Raw genomic sequence first — 21574 nt, 5'->3', positions numbered from 1 at the left:
ACACAATGCCCAAGGGCACACAGTTGACCAATGCTCCCTTTTCCCAGTGAAAGAGAATTAAAAACAGCTTTGGTGCATGTGTTACAGTCAGGGGGCTTTCCAATCCTCTGGCTCTTTACCACCAAGCCCTCTAACAGAAGACTTGACTGAAGCACCAAGCATTACTACACTTAATGTTGTAACACTACACTGTACTGTCACTGACAAGTTTCTTATAGAAAGTGATCTTTAAAAAATACTTTAATTACATACATGAAGACTGTAGATCAAGAATGGTTAGCAAGCATGTTCAGCAATGGCTGCCGTCTTTACTTTTAGTGTCATTTGTGACCTCATCAGCACTAAATAATATTTTCAGTTGTTTAACAAACTGAAAAGCATTTAACAACCATTGTGCAGCACCTGACATGACAGCACCTGCTTGTCATGTCAAGGATAGATTTAGCTTAACCGATAGGGTTGAAGCAAATACTATGCTTACTAGTGATGTTGACTGTACACTTTCCTCTGTGAGTGTTAAGTATCCAGCTTTTATGTGGGAAACGTAATCCACTGTGTAATATGGATGGTGGTTTAATGTGCTTCTAATTAATTCTGAAACCCAGCTCACATCACACATACACATGCACACGCACACACATACACATACACAACAGGTCATTATAGAGGTTGGCATGTAGGGAGAGCTTTAATCAAACTCATAAACAGAGAACTGTATGACCCGGGCCAGACCACTCTAGTCGGACTGTGAAGCCTCTTCTTTAATTAGGTATTCAATAATTTATTTTCTTGGCAGACACTACTTTCTATTTTCACTCTAGTTTAATGAATGATGTTTACAGAAACAATAGATTTATTTTTGGGGGTTTAAGTATGTAATCCAAGCAGCTAAACTTCTAAAATCTAAGCCCACAGGCATGGAAATAATTGACAGAACAACATCTAATAAACGTAAGATGCAAAACATTGGATACGTGCGGGTAGCCAAAAACACAAATCAGCTTTCCCGCATGCCATGATTTGCAAATACTTTCGGCAGATAAACCAGTCATACAAGGAAGGACTGAGATTCCAAGTAACATAATGAGATTTAAAAGGAACTCTGCTGGTGTGTCTCTCTGCTGGTGTGTCTTTCTAATGGTGTCTCTACTGTTGTCTCTTTAATGCTGTGCAATCATTACTGGTGTTTCTCTACTGGTGTTTCTCTACTGGCGTGTCTCTACTGTGTCTTTTTTGGCAGAGCAGAAGTTGAGTCAGTGCAGGGTAAAACAGTATACTTGACCTAAAGGACAGACAGAGAGGAGAAGGTAGCTGTCAAAGGAAATACACATACACCTTGGAAACTACTGTGAATGCTGTTCTGCAATTGGATGACACCTAGGGCAGCCTGGCCAGACATTTAAATGAATTAGGGCGAAAAAAATGACACTCCTCAAGTCTGGAAAAACATGACCTCACCAGGTATAATTACAGGAGTAATGGAACACAGAACATAAATCAGGGCGTTCTATGAGGGTATTAACCACAAACCAGCGGATGTGAATTCACTCTAAAATAATATCAACACTGCCACTTACTCACTGATAGACACACAAGTGTACTGTATATATACTGTATATATAACTAATTTCAAAAAACTAAAAACAATTTCATTTCACTCTCTCATCTGACAAATAAAAGCTTAAGTATTTGACTTGAAGCTGAGATATATCTCAGTAATTATGAGGAGTCAAAATATAGTTGGCTTTCCAACCCCTAAGCCATTCTTCGCCTTCTTGAGGCACAAAAACATTTTTACGATTGTGGTCGATTCGCGCAAACAATAAACTTAATTTATGATAGCTATTATGTCGTTGGCTGCACAATTAAAATTGGCATGAATATGAATATACATTTTCTTTATTACCCGGTATATTTGGAGACAATTTACGACCCGTCTAGTGAGTGAAATTTGTACAGCCATGTATTGAACTAAAGTAAGCTAAACTGAACTATTGAAAACTACAATTACTTTCTTCTTACTGAAAATAATCATTCATGCATTCAATTTGAGTCATTAGACGGTTCATTATTTTATTCAACATCCCACTGGCACTCACCATTACTGCTTCCCTTTGCCAGTTACAGCTGTGCCATAAACAAGGTCCTTAAATAATGCAGCTAAACAGCTATTTGGATAGCTAACGTTGACTTCTACAATAGTGACACACATGTCTACCATTTTTAGAACTGGCAGAAATCATTGTGAAGAGACAAAGAAAATTATTGACAACTGCATCTATTCCGTATTCTCAATACATTTTTGAACTAAAATGTTATGCAATATTTCAAAGGTGATTTACAAATAATATTCATCATAAGGCTTATCATAATAGTTGCTGTCATAATAGCTCTGAGAATGGTAATGATGATGATAATAATAAAGTTTGAATCAACCACACAATGGTTCCGTCATGTGGAGCCAACCCCTTGGCCTGACATGAAGGTCGGCAGGTCGTGGTTGAGGTCTCTACTTGTTGCCCCAGGCTAAGGATGGTGGTCAAGGGTCAATCCTAATTGAAGCATTTGGTCGGCACCTTTTCACTTTGTGCTAAAGTGGCTCTATGTGTCCCCTGGTTCTGAAGTCACCCTCTCAAAAGTCTCTTTCGTTCCTTTTCTTCTTCTCTCCTTTACTTGCTCTTTCTCTTTTTTCTCCCTTGGGGGTGCAGGGCAGCGTTCCACAGCAGAGGGGATTGGAAGTGACTCGCTGAGTTTAAAGGAGTGCTGTCTCTTATGTCAGGCAGACCCGAGGACACTATTAACCACCATGGAGAGGATCTGCACATGCACCAGGAGGTCATTTACACGCCTGAGACCTTACTCACTAGGCCTACCATGACACTCTCCAGACACATTATTTTATAACAATACAGGTACGGTATGCAAAACAACCATTTTTTTTGCTTTCTAGACTGAAACAATACCTAAACACCTAAACACATTTTATGGCAAATGAATATATTTTTTATCATTAAACCCACCACTATGGAGAACTAACCTATATGGCTTATCTATATCCACTCACAGCTGAGTTTAGTATTTAATCATTTATGTTAGGCAGACATATATGTGTGGAGAGAGAGAGAGAGAGAGAGAGAGAGAGAGAGAGAGAGAGAGAGAGAGAGAGAGAGAGAGAGAGAGAGAGAGAGAGAGAGAGAGAGAGAGGAGGGAGGGAGGGAGGGAGGGAGAAAGGTGATGAGAAATGCTTTGTGCTGACAGATGAGTGGAGACAGTGAAAGAGAGCTAGAGAGGAGCCAGACAACATTCTCAGCCTGAGGGGCTGTCATTCTTGAAAAGAGAAGGAAGACACAGAGATTAGAGATTGCAATGCAATTAAAGGACTTAGCTAGTAGGGAACTCCATGTACACTTCATACGCCCCACGAAATATGTGTTATTTTACATTCTCAAACATACAGTATCAATAGTGAACAACATCATGCATGGTCTATGTCACACTGTGTGTGACTGTGTGTGAGAGATTAATGACACAAATCATTCTTTAAATTACAGATACTGAAATTTAAACTATGTGTTTGCAAATGTGGTCTGTGAGATTGAGTGCTCTGAAGGCTTCATTGGTCTATTAAATGACACCAGACATATTCAGTCTGGATACATTGAAAAGATCTCTTGTCATTTTTATCTTCAAACCTGATCTGTTTGTATGTTCCTTCACACCCACTAACACACAAAATAGATGCAGACACTAACACATAAAAAATTGCATGTAATTTAACTTCCTTACAGACATACAGCTTAGAAATGATGAACTCACTTCCTTCCAAACCACTAGCTCAGGCCCTCTAGCATTGACAGACAGCCTGACTGCAGAAAGACTGTTGTGACACAGAGTCATGGTGCTGCATGAGCAGGACTGAAGTATAGTTAGGCCCTCTCCAGCCACCCTGGGAGCTTCCTCTCCAAATGTGCTGTAAGTAACACACACTGATCACATCCTATTTGTACGTACGTATGTGTGTGTGTGTGTGTGTGTGTGCAGATTTGTTTGCACACACACGTTTGTACTGTTTGTGAAGCATTTCTCCCTCCTTCTCCTCTCCTTCCTCACCCCAGTACCATGATAGTTACTGGATGTGGTGACTAACATTCCATCGGACATTAGGAAAATAAATCTGGAATAGATTTGTCGGTTGACTGCTACATTAGCAGGAGTCAGGATAGAAATACCATAGAGAAGAACAGCATGGTGTTACAGCAAACACCTACACAACTCTATACATCCATCCCTGGGTTCCAGACATGCTCTGTCCAGTCTCACTCACATAGCTGTACAAAGAAACTGTTTGGATACAGCTGCCATGGTTCCTCATTTACAACTGAAAATGTAATTTTAGTATGTAAGATGTACTACTATGTACTGTGTAAATGTGTTGTTTATAGCTGAACAAAGTAATTCTACTAAAAACGACTAACAAACTAGTTTACTCTCTCTCTCTCTCTCTCTCTCTCTCTCTCTCTCTCTCTCTCTCTCTCTCTCTCTCTCTCTCTCACACACACACACACACACACACACACGCACACACACACACACACACACACACACACACACACACAGACTAACACAGATACACACACATACACACACCTTGTGTGAGGAAGCGACTATAAATCACATTCAACTACTTATTGCAATATTCAAAGCAAATTGTTTTCATGTTTTCATGCCACTTGTGTAACTGTGCTGTGGTGGCCTGGTTCCACAGCCTTCAGTGGAGATGAGTGTGTGTGCATTCTTAGGTACCTGGGCCACTCAGTACATTTGCATGGCTGTTGAAGCCATCCATCAAGAAAGACAGCTCTCTTTAGGACAAGTGTGCCCTGAGGGCACAAGCAGTTGCTTTGTTGCTCTGGTGTCTGAGTTCAATCTCTATGGTGATTGGTTCAGTATCTACAGTATGGCCATGTACATCACTGCTGAATATTTCTCTACCAACACATCCTCTGGCTGTCTGGATCAGTTAGGACAGACACATAGACGAAGCACTCCAAACCCCAAAACATTCTAGAACTACAGAGTTGGAACGACATATGTCAGCACTGTCCAGAAACTATACAACAAGAAAAATTGCTATTACGGCATCTATCTAAAAGACTTGAAAATGCATCAGTCCATTAAACTGCCAGTAACTTTACTTGAATAGGATTTTGCATACACATTAACCCTCCAAAGACGTCGTTTGGGGTCCAAAATATTTGTGTCTGATCTGAAAAGTGAAGATCCCAAAGAGAACAAATGGATGTAAAGTGCTTTTCTTTTCTAAGCGTTGCTGATCAGGCTGGTTCAGGTTGCATTGTTTTGTCTCCGTCTCTCTCTTTCTAAATCTCTGTTACCAATTAAAGCTGTCCTCAGGACACTCAAACTCCACTCGTGCTATCCTAGTCCTCCTCAAACACACACCAGCACTCTGTTCCTGTTCTATCCCTGCACACGCACACACGAACACCACCACCACACTCCTGCTCTGACATGTTCTTTCTTAAACTCCTCCGTCTTTCTCTGTCTACGCGAAAACGGAGTTAAAAGAAAACAGTGGAAAGATAGACAGTTTCTCCTGAAAAGTTAATGGAAACTAACTCACCAGATTTGCAGTGGCTCTGGCAAACAGCTGGAGTAAGATTCAATGGAGAGATGAAGAGAGGAGAAGTGTAGTAGTGTTCTGTTCGTCAGTCAGAAGTCCCTCTCACAGCGAAGATAAAGCACAGCCTGTTGCATTCCGCCTCCCTCCCTCTTTTTTCCGTCTCTAACTCCTTTACTCTGTCGTTCTCTCACTCAGTGTCTCTCTCTATCGCCACCCTATTTCTTTATCTTTCTCTCTCTCTCTCTTTCTCTCTTACCCTGAAATCATTATACACTTTGATTCACAAACCCTGCCTTTGTCACGTGATCCAACACTTCAAATATACAGCACATTTTTTACCAGCCACAGAATGCCTGAAGGAACGGAAAATAGGGTCCAGAAAGCTTAGGTTTCAGCTCTCTGCCCACCCCCTCTCTTTCCTTCACCCTCTCTCTTTCTTTGTCTCTTCCTTTTACTCTCAGTTCTATACTTGTGAGCGGGTTTTTTTATTTCCTTGACTGTTCCCATATTAAGCTCATGCATCATCTTCTTCCAGTTGCAGTGAGCTGAAATTTTGACTTATCAGCATTCACCAACAGTTTTGACACAAAGCAAATGTTGAAACAGTAACAATACATAACATTATGCAGAATCCATATGAATTACTGAACTTGTAGTCAGAATGACTGGTTTATTCACCCAAGCCAAGGTCTCTAAATTTTGTGAACTGATACAACAGCCTAATTACTATTTGGAGGTGAGTCACAGAGCACACCCACTGCCATATTCCCTCACCCCCTAAACTCCCTCACCTCTCCCCCCCCCCCCCCCCTCAGCACCCCAGCACCTTCACCAGGCTATCCCCTTTCACACAACATGTGTGTCTGAGTATGCACACATGTGCCCTTACACACAAATATAAACACACGCACACACATACACATAACAAATGCTTTATGGGAGATATATTATTGCACCTCTACAGACTCAGACATGCGTTTCAGAAAGTTGTAAAATGTCTGCTTGTATGGGAATCAGCAAAACAGCAACTTATGTAATACCCTGATCTGAAATCTTTCTCAGAGACAAAAGGGCCTTTCTCTCCAGCTCTCTGTTCTTTAGCTGAAGCCTGCTCTGTTCCTCTTCTATTTTCCTACGCAAATGTGCGCTGTGGTTTTCTGGGAAGGAAGCATTTGATGGAGCTGTAATGAATCAGATCAGGCCCATGGCATACTGTACCTGTCTTTTTTCCTGTCTGCCTGTCTGCCTGCCCTTCGGCCTGTCTATACACGCTTCTGTAGATGAAAGAGCTGAACCCCAGTCTCCTACTGTTTGACAAGTGCCAGACAGCTTGTGTCCCATGTAGAGCAGTCGTCTAAAGGCCAACAGACGACCACATTACCAGTTGAGCGAGTACAGAGTACACTTCCGGCTGGTCTCCAGTCTATTCAATATGCATATGTGTGTGTGTCAGGCTTTGTGTAAGGTGTGTGTCTGAGTTTGTGTCTGTGGGTTTCATACTGTATCCTCTATTCAGCAGTAGCATCTGAAAGGTTAAAGGTTAGTGGTGTTTGTGTTTCAGTGTCAGTGGAGTGTGTGAGGAGAAGGGAGAGCAGATTTATGGTCTGACAGTGGTTCTAACACCCCCACCCTTCACTCTACTATTCACAACTATCTGACAGATTCACCCCACCCCCTCCCCTTGCCACAAACGGCCCCTGTTGTGTCGTAATTACCAAGATGGATCCAATGGATAAGGGTCTATGGTCACATCCATGAGGGAAATTATATTCTGTTCATTCTGTTAGTCTATAAAATGGTAGGGGCCAAGAGGAGGACATTTGCTGTTAGTGAGGTTTTGTAAAGGTAAAAATGACAAACGAGAAACACATAAAACATTTGGAGACATACTGGAAATGGAGAAAGATGTGGAAGAGAGCATAAAGAATGGGAGTGCATAAGTGACTTTCTGGAGAACTAGAAAAGGGGCCCCTTTTGGAAACCAGCAGTAGAGAAACCGCAGAATGGTGTGAGCCTAGGGCTGGAGAGAGGAGGAGGGATGCAAGGAGGGAATAGAAAGAGAGGGAGGGAGTAGAGAGGCAAAAGAAGAAAAGAAGGGGTGGAGAAGGAGGGGTGTAGACGGCAGGTTTTAATCAGCAGCAGGCTGTTGGTAATGAGATCACTATCCCACTGCTCTCAGATTGATGTCATGTGAAGCTCTGTGGCACACGGAGAGGCACGCCGAGGACGACAGGCATGAGTATGCACACAAACACACACATACTCTCTCACACACACAGATATCTGCCCACAGAGCTCACAATCCTCGCCAACCACCACCTATTACACCCAGACACAGACTGCGTGTTGCAAAAAAGTCTGGTACAATAACAAGCACACACTCACTACATTCTATGTTACTCTAGTATTCCAACAGCAGGGCACAAGAACTGAAGAACAAAAAACAAATAAAAACAAAAATGCACAACCCTCCACAAACCCATATATGAATCTCTCTCATCCTCCCCACCTCCATCCCTCTATATCTCCCTCCCGTATGAAGACAAAAACAAATACATGAAGAGCACACTGTCCCAGTGACAGAAGGTTGGAGACTTCGTTGGAGACAAAGGAGCTCATTCATTCCATTGCCCTCGAACACTGTGCCACTAACACATATGAACACAAAAAGATACAGTCCACTCACTCATGCACACATTACAATTACAATTCACAAAAAAATATTAGTTTTATTTTAAGTACACCTTTTCCACAAATGGATTTGACTCTTTGCCTATGTGTACACTTCCAGCGGTGTGTGTGTGTGTGTGTGCATGAATGCAAGTAATAGAGTGAGTTACAGCTAGAGGGAGAGAAAAAAGAACTGCATATTCCACTACATGTGTGTCCAATGAGAGGTGAAAAGTTTTCCTATATAAACTCTCCCCAAAAAATCAACCATGATGTCACAATGAACCTGCAGTGAACCCACCTCTGTCAAGTACTATTACTGTCTTACTCCCCCTCCCTTCTTCTCCTTTCTGATTCCCTCCCCCTCTACATGCCCATACACTGCTCACTACACCTTATCACCCTCACTAACTCCATCTTTATTTTTCAATGTCTACACAGCATACATCCTTCTCTATCTTTCTCTCCACAGCTTTTCTCCCCAGCTGTACCCCCCTCCCACAACTCTGTATGATCATGTGGAAAGTTCTGGTCTAACAAAGACTGTGTTAATCAGAACAACCTGGCATATTTTGCCAAAGGACTGCACTTATGGTAATTCAATCAGATATAGAAGGAGAGGGAGAAGGGGGGCACCATGAGGGTAGCAGTAAGTGTAAATCAGGGAAAATAAGGGATTGAGAAACACAGGGGGGAGGAAATAGGACAAAAGGGGAGTGGGGAGGGGTGAGTTTAGGGTTGAATGGTTAAAAGGCAGTTTGATCCACATGTGCAAGTGATTGTCTAATTATAGCAGATATGTGTGAGCACTTTGGACCAATGGAGAGTTGTTGATTGGAAGGAGAAATGGAGGTGATTGCAGGACAAACTGCTTGCAGGATTATATAATTATTGGAGGCCATAGTAGTGATTGGATAAAGGAGAGTTAAAGTGAGAGTCAGGAATTGCATATGGTTGCAAGGAAGGCATGACACTAGTATTAAGAATTAATACATTAACTTATTAAGACATCAAAATAATTTTCTAATTGTATTCAATCTTATTCATTGCTTAAAATAAACCGTCTTATCAGTCTTACTTTTTTATCCTCTTTCAGTGTTGCTCTCTTCTACACTCCTTCTCTCCTACATTTACATTACATTTAGTCATTTAGCAGATGCTCTTATCCAGAGCGACTTACAGTAAGTACAGGGACATTCCCCGAGGCAAGTAGGGTGAAGTGCCTTGCCCAAGGACACAACGTCATTTGACACGGTTGGGAATCGAACCAGCGACCTTCTCATTACTAGTCTGATTCTCTAACCGCTCAGCCACCTGACTCCCTAAAAGATAGCTTGGGGAGGAAAGATCCAAGCTGCGGGCTTTGTTACATTTACATTTTTTAGTCATTTAGCAGACGCTCTTATCCAGAGCGACTTACAGTAAGTACAGGGACATTCCCCCGAGGCAAGTAGGGTGAAGTGCCTTGCCCAAGGACACAACGTCAGTTTGCATGACCGGGAATCGAACTGGCAACCTTCGGATTACTAGCCCGATTCCCTCACCGCTCAGCCACCCTCCTACCACTACAACAAAATAAAGGTAAACAAATTAAATCACTGGGGTAGTAAAGTTGCTCAATCACCTGTACCCTCAGACCTTCTTACAGGAGGTATGTCTGTCTGCCTGTCTGTTTTCATCCTGTGCAAGGGAAGATGATAGATGCTGTGTGTGTATTTGTGTGTGTGTGTGTGTGTGTGTGTGTGTGTGTGTGTGTGTGTGTGTGTGTGTGTGTGTGTGTTGGTGGACATCTGTGTGTGTAAATGTATATGTTGGAAGTTGTTTCTGTATGTTTCTGTTCAGTTGCAAAACTCACTGCTCTCTGTAATTATGAACATGCCATGTCACAGCATGTTCTGACAGACGTCCTACTCAGGACCTCACCTTAGGACAAACATGTCTGTGTCTGCACACACACACAAGCTGCACACTTTACATTCACGCACACTCATATCTATACACAACACATTAACAAAATAGACAGAGCTTGACAGCTATACAGACTGACACTGAAAATACCTCCTCTCACAGGTATGGTTACTCAACTTTTTGTTTGCTAACAGTGACACTTAGTGGTAAAAAAGAGAAACGCGCAAAAATAAAAAGGGGAATCCTGAAATCAACACTAGCTTAGTACAAGGTGTTTCCATGTCCAACAGTCCCAGAGAGCAATTTAAGGCTGTTACTTGTCAGAATCAGAATCAGAAAGGGTTTCAATCGCCATGAAAGTTTGCACAGACAAGGGATTACTTTGGCAGGAAGGTGCATACATTCAACATATAGGAATCTTAAAATATTTGCCAGATTGCAATTAGCACTATGTTACATATGTACATTGTATAACATCTATGCCGTTATTTCTATATTGCCAGCTAGGTACATTTGTGATTGGAGAAATAGCACGTCCATAGCTGACAAAATATGTAAATTAGTCATTTTATCTCATGCAACAACAAAAAATCTTCGATTTTCAGTGCACAGAAGTGTAGTCATTATGTCAATGGACTCGTGAAGGGTGGACTGCGCTATAGCCTAGACTGTAGGCTATAATGTCGATTTGACCACGGCGAGGCGCTGTTTTAATAGCAAAAACACGTGACGGGCAAGCGTCTTTATTTTCATCACGTTTTACGGTTCTTGTCATGAGCGTTAATTCTATACAATCCCAAGTCTATGCTGTACGTAGGCTATCATATGTGATCAAACTGATCAAAAATAGATATTACTAGTAGGCTATAGCATTCACATTTTGATATTATTGGTCATGACCTACATATTAGCTATGGCTTCGTCTTATTTACAACCAACCAAGTTTACGTGTTTTATTGTCTAATATATAACTTCCATTCCCATAGTTTATATACTAAACACTCAAATATACGCTTATTCCTATATCCTAATAGCACCCCGCCCTCTAGACGAAACTGAATGACCTATATTCTATATTCAAATCCCTCTCTCCACCAAAAACGTGAGCGGTTACGATGCATCTATAAGGACATCCCACATTCTGGCAAGTTCTGTTGATCAGTCTCATGCTTCTAGCGTACAAGTAGCCAAACTCTGTTGACCCATAATAAGTATGTCCCTGCCCATTTCCGATGTTCAGAGAAGACCCGGGGCAAACCATGCTACCTACGAAAGGCAGAACGTGATGAAGGGGCAGAGGGAGGGTGGAAGCTGGAGTCACGGTGAGGACCGCCCATTCCGCATGTGCTTGCTCTCCTTTCCCCATCCCTTCTATAACCAGGCACGGCGTATTTGCATAAAATGTGTGTCAGTAGGACATCGGGCTCGGCAGCTCACATGCCGAGCGCACATGCAGCTGGGCTTTACCAGCATTCCAATGCCGAATGAGTCCAACTGTCTCGCCTCCACCAATGAAAACGTGAGAAATAGCGGGGGTAGAAAGGGAGGTAGAAAAAATACTTTGAGAAAGCGTGACACTCGACGAGATAGGAAGAGAGAGAGAGTGTAATCCCTGTTTCCAGCAAGTGAGGTTGAAGGGGCAGAAAGGGGGACAAAAACTGGTCACATTTCTTAAAACGTCTGAAAACGTGCTGGTTAGAGTGGGCGCGGTGTTGACTATTAATGGGAGGGTGTGTTTAAACTACTTCCACACTGTCTGGGGATGTTTATTGTCACTGTACACTGGCACTCAAGCTGAATATTAGAGATTCTTTTTTAAAGAACTCTTGTTACGTTGCAGTTATAGTTACTGTACACCACAAGCTCCAAGGACACCAACAGAAAGACAGACGGAGGCACTCAACCTGTTCGCGTTTACGCACTTCGGAGGCAATTTCTAACCTTTTTGTCCACTGAATATTGAGATTTTGGTCTTTTTTTCACCAACCACCTTGACAGGACACCAATGCCCTGTGCACACTTTCATTGCTCAGATCTTTGGGATACTCGGTCAATGTGCTGGCGGTTCATGACTCTTTCACCTATATTAACAAAACTCTTTATTGACGCACAAAAACAACAGACACAGAACAACTTAATTACTAAATAATAAACAACAAACAACAACACAGAACCATGGACAACAGCCCTGGTGAGTTTTAACTGAGCAATGTACAGGATTCTATGCTGTATTTATATTATGTATTAGGAAAGATGCTATTTAGTTCAGAACGTATTGCCTGTGGCTATATTTTAAGGTATGTGGTTTTCATTGTGCATTGTGCCATATTATAATACAATTATGATTTCGATGACTGTTATACATGGTAGGCTATACTTGGTTGTAGGTTCACATAGAGTGGAATTCCATCTAAGTACTTATATGTCACAGCATCCTTGCGACATCGAGCAAGTAACCTTGGTTTTGTTTTGCTTTCAATAGCACTTATGTTCACGTAGCCTACAGCTGCATAGTCGACCTCAAACGATCTTTCTGGTCATGTGTTGTATGCTGCTTGTGGGGTCATGACCAGATCCATGTGTTTAGGGTTATTTGCTGCTATCTAATCAAATCACGTTGGGTTCTATAAAAGTAGCTTTTGCCATGAACTTCTTTTCAGAGTGGACTGTCAAATATGTTTTTTTCTTGTTGATCGTAGGCTTGGGTGACGGCCTGTCATTCATTTACAACAGTCACGGTCACCGGCTTTTTTTCCCGTTCCCTCTTTACACGTGTAAGACAGGCTTGTAAACGTACTCTCACGACTTTTCACAAACATGAGGCACTGCCAGAATACCTACTTAAAGATGACTTAGTCATTGCGCCTTACTAAACAAGCAATTAGTAGCCAAATATAATGAGTTCAGTAGCCTAAAAAGGCATGTAGCCCTTCAAAAGTATTGCTTAATCTAATGCAAACAGTTGGGGTGCCCTGACGCCCACATATTAGGCCACATGCCAGGTTGGTTGATTCAGACACAATAACGACATATGGTATTATACTCCGAGTGGGATTAGAAGTAGGCCTAGTGTGGTTAAAACATGTCATTTTAATTTTGCTATATTACTGCAAACTTATCACTGTCAAATGTAGCCTATTACTCAATAATTATAAATTCCGAGGTCCTTCATGGATTTCTTAAGATGAAAATGTGGTCAAGAGTGTTGGCTAAAACTGGTTGTTTTTAAATATGCTATAGAAATACATTTGACTTGACTATCAAAGTTATAAGCAATAATGTAGAATGACCCACCCCTCCATGTCTAAAAACTGCTGCCAGACTTCATGGTAGCTGTTTTGATTATGGTGGGCGTCATGCGCATGACTAGAATGCGCACCTTATGCCGAGGGCCAAAAGCACGTGCAGAAGCCGAGGCATCCACGTGTCGCGCGTGATTCTCAGGCACCCCGCCTTCCTGGTATTTGTATCCTCCGAACTCTGCTCTCACACGAACAGCCTGATAGGGCACTCCGGCATACTTAGTTGCAGTTAGTGAGAGGTTGGTCAGTGGGTCAGAAGGTTTTCACTTATGTTTCTCAACCAGCGTACAGTATCGTTGCTACATCTCGCCGATACCAGACGAAGAACCTAATTTGCAACAACATACATTCAGGTCATTTGGAGACACATAATACACACATAATAACCTACTCAAAGTAGTTCCATACTGAAACAAAAACGAAAACATAGCTCCGCAGAAACTACTGATAGTCCCAGGTAATAATAGGTTTAGTATTCGATTACATTAAGGGAAATATCTTTCAAATTATGTAAATTGGACAATATTATGTTACTTTAATTACATTTCATTAAATGTCGCTCTTACACTAAAATTCCAGTTAAATTCTACATAAATGTTATAGATTACAATTAAAGCATTAGAAAAAAAACTTTCTGATTGAATATTTAGAAGTCTTGCAGAATGAATGTACAATGGGGTAAGAGGTCAATGAGAGAGAGAGGCTGAGGGGAAGGACATAAGTATGACTGGATTGGAAGACTCACGTTGTTGGGGACTAATGCCAGATTAGCTGGAACGCAGGTATCTTCAGAAACACTGATGACTCAAATCAGGGAGTGGGCGGACGACTTCATGCTCTAATATAGCAGTGTCTCCAATGGATTTATATAATCATTAGTTATGTAGGGAAAATGCCAGAAATTACATTGTAATAAAGGATTCAAGACACTTGTGTGTGACATAGGATTGACTTACTTACTGAAGGTTATCTGCATGTGTACTGTATTCACAGTAGAACCACTTTTTATCAACTGAATTATAGATCTCAAGCTAAGTTGTCTATCACGTGCCAACGGTCTAATGGCCATGCAGAGCTGCCTATAGACACATGGGAGAGGGATCGTGAGGGGCGTTTCCTTTCAACCATTAGTAATGTAAACACACATGTCACCTGTCTCCCCTTGCAAGCCCCTAGTCCTGGACACATAACGAGAGCAAGAGGGAGGGGAAGGAAAGGAGGGGCTACAGCATGTTTTGTTTTTGTCCTTGCCTGTACAGCCAACTATGTCTTCACAGGTCACATGCACAGGCTACCTCTGTACGTCAGTGAGTACAAAGGAGGGGCTAGCCCAGGGCATAGGTCTAGCATCTGCTTGGTCAGCTCCAATTCCTGGTAACTGAATCTGCTACCACACCGAGACCACGTCTGAGAATCTGGAAAGAGTAAGGGAGGGACTGTGAGTGTGTGAGTGGGAGTGTTTGACTTGGGGCGGGTAGGGCAGGGATGGGTAAGGCAGGGATGTGGGTGGATCTGGGGAGGGGATGGGGACATAATGTGTGTGATGTATGTTAGAATGCGTGTGTTTGGGCTAGATTATTTTCAGACCCATCAGATTCAAGAAGCTCTCACACAAACAGAGAAGCCCACAGACCATCCCAGTTATGACTCATGTTGACAGAGGAATTACCGACTCCGAAAATCAATACGTGCCTAGAGAAAAACAGGGAGTTGAAAAAAATAATGTATATAGATGATTCATATTATTCATTCGTCGACAAGGTCCTAGAAGTAAAATAACACATACATAATAATGTATGTGCGTGTTTCACTTTTATACCCTTAATATTAAAGGTCACATCTTTAGATGTGACATTATCCTGATATGTGACTAATATCATTTAGGCCTGCGATAATGTGCCGTGGAGAAAATCAATCATTCTTTATTCACAAGGGGTTGTAATAGGCTATGTTGGATATAATACAAGCACCAAGTCCACACTCGTGAAGCTTTAATTCACCGACCAAAACTTAAACCAAGTCACTTGTGTGTCGCGAAAAACGTGACCGTTCACGTTTGCATGCCCTTTTTAGTCTTCCGGTGACTCAGTGGAATGCCTGAGTATAAACAGACGGTAGCCTATCCTGCCTTTCGCTCTGTACTTACAGCTTTAAAGCCCCCTCTTACAAACGTGATCTCCCTGCTGCCTGTTATTGTACTGCGGCTGTTGTCTACACGGGACTGCGGAAAGCGCCTTGTGAGCACAGGCGGGAACTGTGTCAGGAGTCCATGTGAGTTGGCGGTCAGGTGGCTGGCGGTTTGAGAGGACTCTGGGCGCGTCGCCAAAAGGGGAACAGTGAGATGAAAGCGAGGAGGCGGCTGGCTGGCTCAGCGTACACGTGAGGGCTATCGCTCATTTCGTAGGCAGAGCACGATCTTTCCAAAGGGGAGGGGAGAAGGAGGGACTAGTGAGCGTTGGTTATGAGACATTTCAATTTACGCTCCAAACTTCAGAGCCATTGATTTTTAACATGTTTTTTTCGGTAGATTGGGCATATAAATAATTGCCTACTTAACCTGTTTCCATATTATAAAAAGATAATAAGAATAAGAGTTTATTCAGACCAGCTAAATCAACCAAACGCTATTTTGCCTTTTCGCCATATGACACCGAATCCTAAATATCCCGTCCTCTCTTCTGTGCTCTTCCAGGTGGTGTCATCTTATATGCGGGGTCCTCTGGCAGTGCCAGCCCCAGCCCTGGCAGCCCCTCCAGTGGGTACCAGACTCAGTCTCCCTCCTCTCACTCCCAGCCTTCATCTCCAGAGGGAGTTTCCTTCCAGGAGGTTGCACCTCTTAAACGGAGAAGGGAGCAGCAAGCAAGGTCCCCACCCTCCCCCAAATTGGTCTTTCAGTTCCCTGAGGTCAGCAATGCACCTACTGCAAGGACTGCTACAGTATCGTCTGCCCACCAGTCTTACACGCATCCAATGGTGGCCAAGAGACCCTGTGGCTTTACTGGCACTTTCACAAGTAAGCTATTCTTCTATTGAATATCTCTTCTCATTCTCTTTTTCATTAATTTCTTGTCTCTGTATCTCTCTTCTAGCATCAAACACATTTGTCTAACCAATCCTTTTTGCTTTTGCTCTGCAGAGACAGGAGGCATGGTGCTACTGTGTAAGGTGTGCGGAGACATTGCATCTGGATTCCACTATGGTGTACATGCCTGTGAGGGCTGCAAGGTGAGGTCTCATTCACAGACAATAACCCCTCCCTCCGACACACAGCCGAGAATTCTCCTCTAATCTACTCCTCAATCTTCAACTCATCTCTCCTCTCCTCCTGTGCAGGGCTTTTTCAGGCGCAGCATCCAGCAGAATATCAACTACAAGATGTGTGTAAAGAATGAGAACTGCCTGATCATGCGTATGAATCGCAACCGGTGCCAGCACTGCCGCTTCAAGAAGTGTCTGTCTGTGGGCATGTCCAGAGATGGTAAGAGACATGGAACAGGGCGTGAAAATCATTAGAACACAGTCCATTGTTCAGTTATCGTGGCAAGCATCCAAAAAAACGTCTGGGAGCTTTTCCTCCAAATGCTGTTTCCATGGTTACACATTTGAATGGCCAGTGCCAGATGGAGATCCTACTAGAGACGGTAGCCTAGCTTTCTAGCAGCATGAGATCGCCCCTTGCTTATTGTGCATCTTCCTTTCACTCTCCTTCTGCCCCTCTCCCTTCCTCCCTTGTTCCTCGTCTCCAGTCTCACCATACTCCATTTGTGATTTATGGCAAGAGGAGCAAGGGTGTCCCAGTAGTCATCCGTCACGCAGTCAAATCTGGTTTATTTTAGGAAACTGGGGCACCATGCCCCTGATCACCCCCCATTTACACTTAAGTGTGCTTTCATATCTATTATTATTACTGCACAGACCTCGAAAAACAAAGCAATTACAAAATGCAGTTTTAATGTAAATCATTAGAGAGCTGGGAGATGGTACAGTTACAGAGAGGCAGTCCCATCCATCTGTGCTACTGTACTACCTGCACAACTCCCCTGGGGTCTCACTGAACTAGGTGACAATAAATCATCTGCTTATCTGGGACAACCATATTTAGGTGACCCAGAAAGCCTAAGCACAGGAGAGAAGAATCAGACACTAATTTATCTTGTATTAAATTGCAGTGTCGTGCATATTGCAAACTTTAGTTTTTTGTCCTTATTTTATTGTTTGGACATTATTCTCTCACTCGCGGCTCCTTTAATCTATAATTTCTTGCATTCTCTCATACTATCACCTCTATGCTAACAACCCTCCCTCCTTTCCCTCCACCTCTCTCACCTCTTTACCTCTACTCCCATCTTTGACTTCCACACTAGTCTTCACTCTGCTGCCGTAATAGCATCACATGCACTCCATCTGACCCACTGACCTACTTTAACATCGAAAATAAACCTAACAGAGTCGGAGAGAGATAAGAACAAGAGAGCAAGGAGGGAAGTAGAAGAGAGAGAGGGAGACATTGGGGGATGTAGTGCCACATACAGTGGCAAGGAGCTATAAATAGGTTTGCCAGAGGGTGATTGTGGGGATTCGGGTGGGGGGGATTCAGATGGTGAGAGGGTAGGGGCTCCTACTGTGTAAGTCCATGATGATTACTGACTGGTTGTTTCTTAAGGAGCAAGGACAGGATAGCATTATTACTGTTTATTTGTGCGGAACTACATTATACAGCACAATATCAGATGTTCTTTGTGACATTACTTGAATTTAACTTGCCAACTTATTCTCACTTTGTCTTTCTTCCAGCTGTTCGTTTTGGGCGTATCCCTAAGAGAGAGAAGCAAAGGCTATTGGACGAGATGCAGAGCTACATGAACAGTCTTAATGAATCAGCTTCCATGGAGATTGACTCCTCCTCTTCCTCTGATGCCCCTTCCAGTCCAGAGAACCAATCCAATGAAGCAGTTTACCAAAACATGTTTAAGGATGAGAAACCCCCCAAGATGGCAGCTCTTAACAACAACAACTGCTCATCCACTTTCCGAAATAATGCAACACATGATTCCATCTACTCAGCACACCAACACAACAACCCCCACCCTCAGGGGTACCAGACAAACTACCCCACACCTGCCAGCTTCTCAGTTGCCCCTCACAACAACCCAACTGCCAACAACGACAATGCTAGATATACCTTCGCCCAATCATCTAGTATGAGTCAGTGTCCAGCCAATGGTAACCAGTCTGCTCAGACCAACCCAACCAATCATCACAGTGAATCTGAGAACCAGACTTCCTGTCCCTGGAAATTGAACGGAGGTGCCAAAGTGCTGGTGAGTTTGTATAGTTTTACAAATATCTGAAACACAACAAGATATCCGTCTCTTAAAATGTTCTTTTTTAAACGATATACACAGCACTGAGCACATTTTAAACGAGTCTCTCTTTCCTTCCTCAATGTCTCCCTCCCAGGCGTGTCCCCTGAACGCATGTCCCGTTGTCTCTGCCAGTCGGTCGAGCCAGCAAGTGTGGGAGTCCTTCTCCCAGTGCTTCACCCCAGCTGTCAAGGAGGTGGTGGAGTTTGCCAAGAGTATCCCAGGCTTCCAAAGTCTCAGCCAACACGACCAGGTCATGTTGCTCAAGTCAGGAACCTTCCAGGTACAGTCAATCACAGAACAACTTTAAAGAGAAACTGGATGGAAAGAGTGTTTCCTTTCCTGAGTGTTGCCTGTCCAATACTTACCTGTGTTCCTGCTGTGTTCCCAGGTTCTGATGGTCAGGTTCTGCTCCCTGTTTGACCCCAAAGAGAGGACAGTGACCTTCCTGAATGGGCAGACATACTCCCTGGCATCCCTGCGGGCGCTGGGCATGGGGTCCTTGCTGGATGCCATGTTTGACTTCAGTGAAAAATTGGGCTCTCTGGGGCTAGAACCTGACGAGATGGCCCTCTTCATGGCTGTGGTGCTGGTGTCTGCCGGTAAGAGAGGCATAGTAAAATGAAATGAAAAAACACACCTGCACACATACTACACGTACAACCGACACACAGTTTCATCCTATTTAACACTCAGTCTCTCCCCTTCATCTCAGATCGCTCTGGCGTAGCTGATGTAGGAGCCGTAGAGCTGCTACAGGACAGTTTGATCAAAGCCCTGCGCTCCCTCATCACTCGCCGACGCCCAGACGACAGCGCCCTCTTCCCCAAGCTGTTGCTGCGTCTGCCCGACCTGCGCACCCTCAACAACCAGCACTCCGACAAGCTGCTGGCTTTCCGGATCGACCCCTGAAACCCTGGGGCTTCAGTCTAGAGAACCAACAAAGGGGGTGCATGGGACCACCAGAGTCCCTAACTAGGGGCAGTTCTTTGGGGAACCTCCTGGTGACAAGTACCCTTCACTCCAGCCCAGCTGTGAGGACACTGAGATTCACTGGCAGCAATGTGGGATCTGACGAGGTGATTGAGTGAACTGAAAGACATCTCAACGGAAAATAGAGGACCTGAGGGGGTGACTCCTGAAGTCAACCCCCATATATAGAGTTTTCCAGCTGCTTCCAGATAAACTAATCTGCTCTGTGTGAGATTGGCCTCAAACCACCCTGCTGGTCAAGCTCAACACCAGGGACTGTCAGTGACTGTGAGTGCTCTGAAGACCAAATGTAGAGTCTCTTCCTTCTCTCATTCCTCACAGTACTACGTGTGTCCCTCTGTCTCGGTAGACAGACACGTTACCAGCATCAAGAGAGCACATACACTCTTCACGCAGAAAGGGAATATACAGCAACCTCTGTTTTCTTCCTACACATTCACCCTAACTGACAGGTTAAGCACTTTCCACACATGAACAAACCTCTGTGATTAACCAGTGTCATAGACCATTAGCTAAGTGTAACACACTATTAGACATCTATGTATGCACTGTTAGAATTAAGCTATTTTAAAACATTTCATCATGTTGAAAAATAATGTAGAAGATCATGAATTTAGGCTTTGATAAAAACGAATGCATTATTTACATTTCTAAGTATTGAAATGATGCATTATATTTCTGTAATCAGGGAGAACCTATTGGTCATTTTAGACCACAGTGTTGGGATGTGTATAAAAGTTATTCTGTTGTTGCACAAATTGTATATACTGTCATCTTTGTTTTCGGTTCCTACTCCATTTTTTTGTCGGTGCCTATTACTGTTTGAAGAGAAGCACCATTATGAACTCCACCTGGAGTGTTGGAGATATGAGGAGATCACGAGGGGATGTCAGAGGATGTACAGGATTGGTCCATAGTCTTCCTCTGATATGTACAAACATAATCCTCAATTTGACTGCAAAGAGGGAGCAAGCTCTGAGATGTGTAAATACTGTTTGATTTGAACCTATATTATTGAAATATAACTATTGTTGATTGATTGCATCACTTTGTGTACATTTTGTAAATGTTTCATGGTTAACTTCTTCCATAGAGAACCAATATTAAATGAGATTATATATAATGTTTCTTTTCCTCATTTCTTGTTCCTTGTCTACAAGCCAACATATAGGACTACCAAAACACTGTCATCTAGCAACAGTTGTGCTTCAGCTAATTACATGCTAGTTCTTCATAATCATGAGACAATGTACAACACTTGAAAATGTAAATCTCATTGAATATTTAAATTGCAACGGACATTTGAAAGTGCTTAAGATCACTAAGATATTCATACCAGAGTAGTGGGAGGGGTCACTAGTTGATCTATTTGTGATAAGGGTGACGTATCAGATATACTTGGAAATAAGTGGAGGCTTAGTGTGTGAAAAGACTCGCAGTCCATGTCCTCATGACCTGGCCAAGCACATGCACAGAAAACAAATGACCAGGTGCATGAGGCATCTGCAGCCTGTCTGGAAATAAAAACCTTTGGCAGCACAATATCAGCCTTGAGCAATCTAAGAGCATGAAACAGACGTGCTTGGTGAGAACAAACACTCTTAAGAAGAGGACCAGGGCTACTCAGACACACAGACTACAGAAATGTTTCATCATATTTTGTTATGCAGTCCAGCTGCCAGTTTAATCCTGAATGC

At 42.9% G+C, this 21574-nt stretch overlaps 1 protein-coding gene across 1 annotated transcript; it reads left to right on the top strand.

The window, feature by feature from the left end:
• Positions 1-11795: 11795 nt before the first annotated feature.
• On the top strand, positions 11796-21000 carry nr1d4b (nuclear receptor subfamily 1, group D, member 4b). Its single transcript, XM_067239861.1, has 8 exons — positions 11796-12410; positions 16214-16534; positions 16658-16746; positions 16855-16999; positions 18316-18842; positions 18982-19167; positions 19276-19486; positions 19600-21000. The coding sequence occupies exons 1-8, from the start codon at positions 12395-12397 to the stop codon at positions 19794-19796; spliced, it is 1692 nt and encodes a 563-aa protein (XP_067095962.1). The 5' UTR covers positions 11796-12394; the 3' UTR covers positions 19797-21000.
• The last annotated feature ends 574 nt before the right edge of the window (positions 21001-21574 follow it).

Source organism: Osmerus mordax, chromosome 1, assembly GCF_038355195.1.
Source record: "Osmerus mordax isolate fOsmMor3 chromosome 1, fOsmMor3.pri, whole genome shotgun sequence".
In the NCBI taxonomy this organism is placed as follows: Eukaryota; Metazoa; Chordata; class Actinopteri; order Osmeriformes; family Osmeridae; genus Osmerus; species Osmerus mordax.
Note: the sequence above shows the minus strand (reverse complement) of the source record. Positions and strands in the feature narration are given on the sequence as shown.

Bases quoted from the DNA above. Each gene is read 5' to 3' on its own strand.
- nr1d4b (XM_067239861.1), top strand. The intron at 16,535-16,657 runs GTAAGCTATTCT...TTTGCTCTGCAG, and splicing joins CTTTACTGGCACTTTCACAA to AGACAGGAGGCATGGTGCTA. The intron at 16,747-16,854 runs GTGAGGTCTCAT...CCTCCTGTGCAG, and splicing joins ATGCCTGTGAGGGCTGCAAG to GGCTTTTTCAGGCGCAGCAT.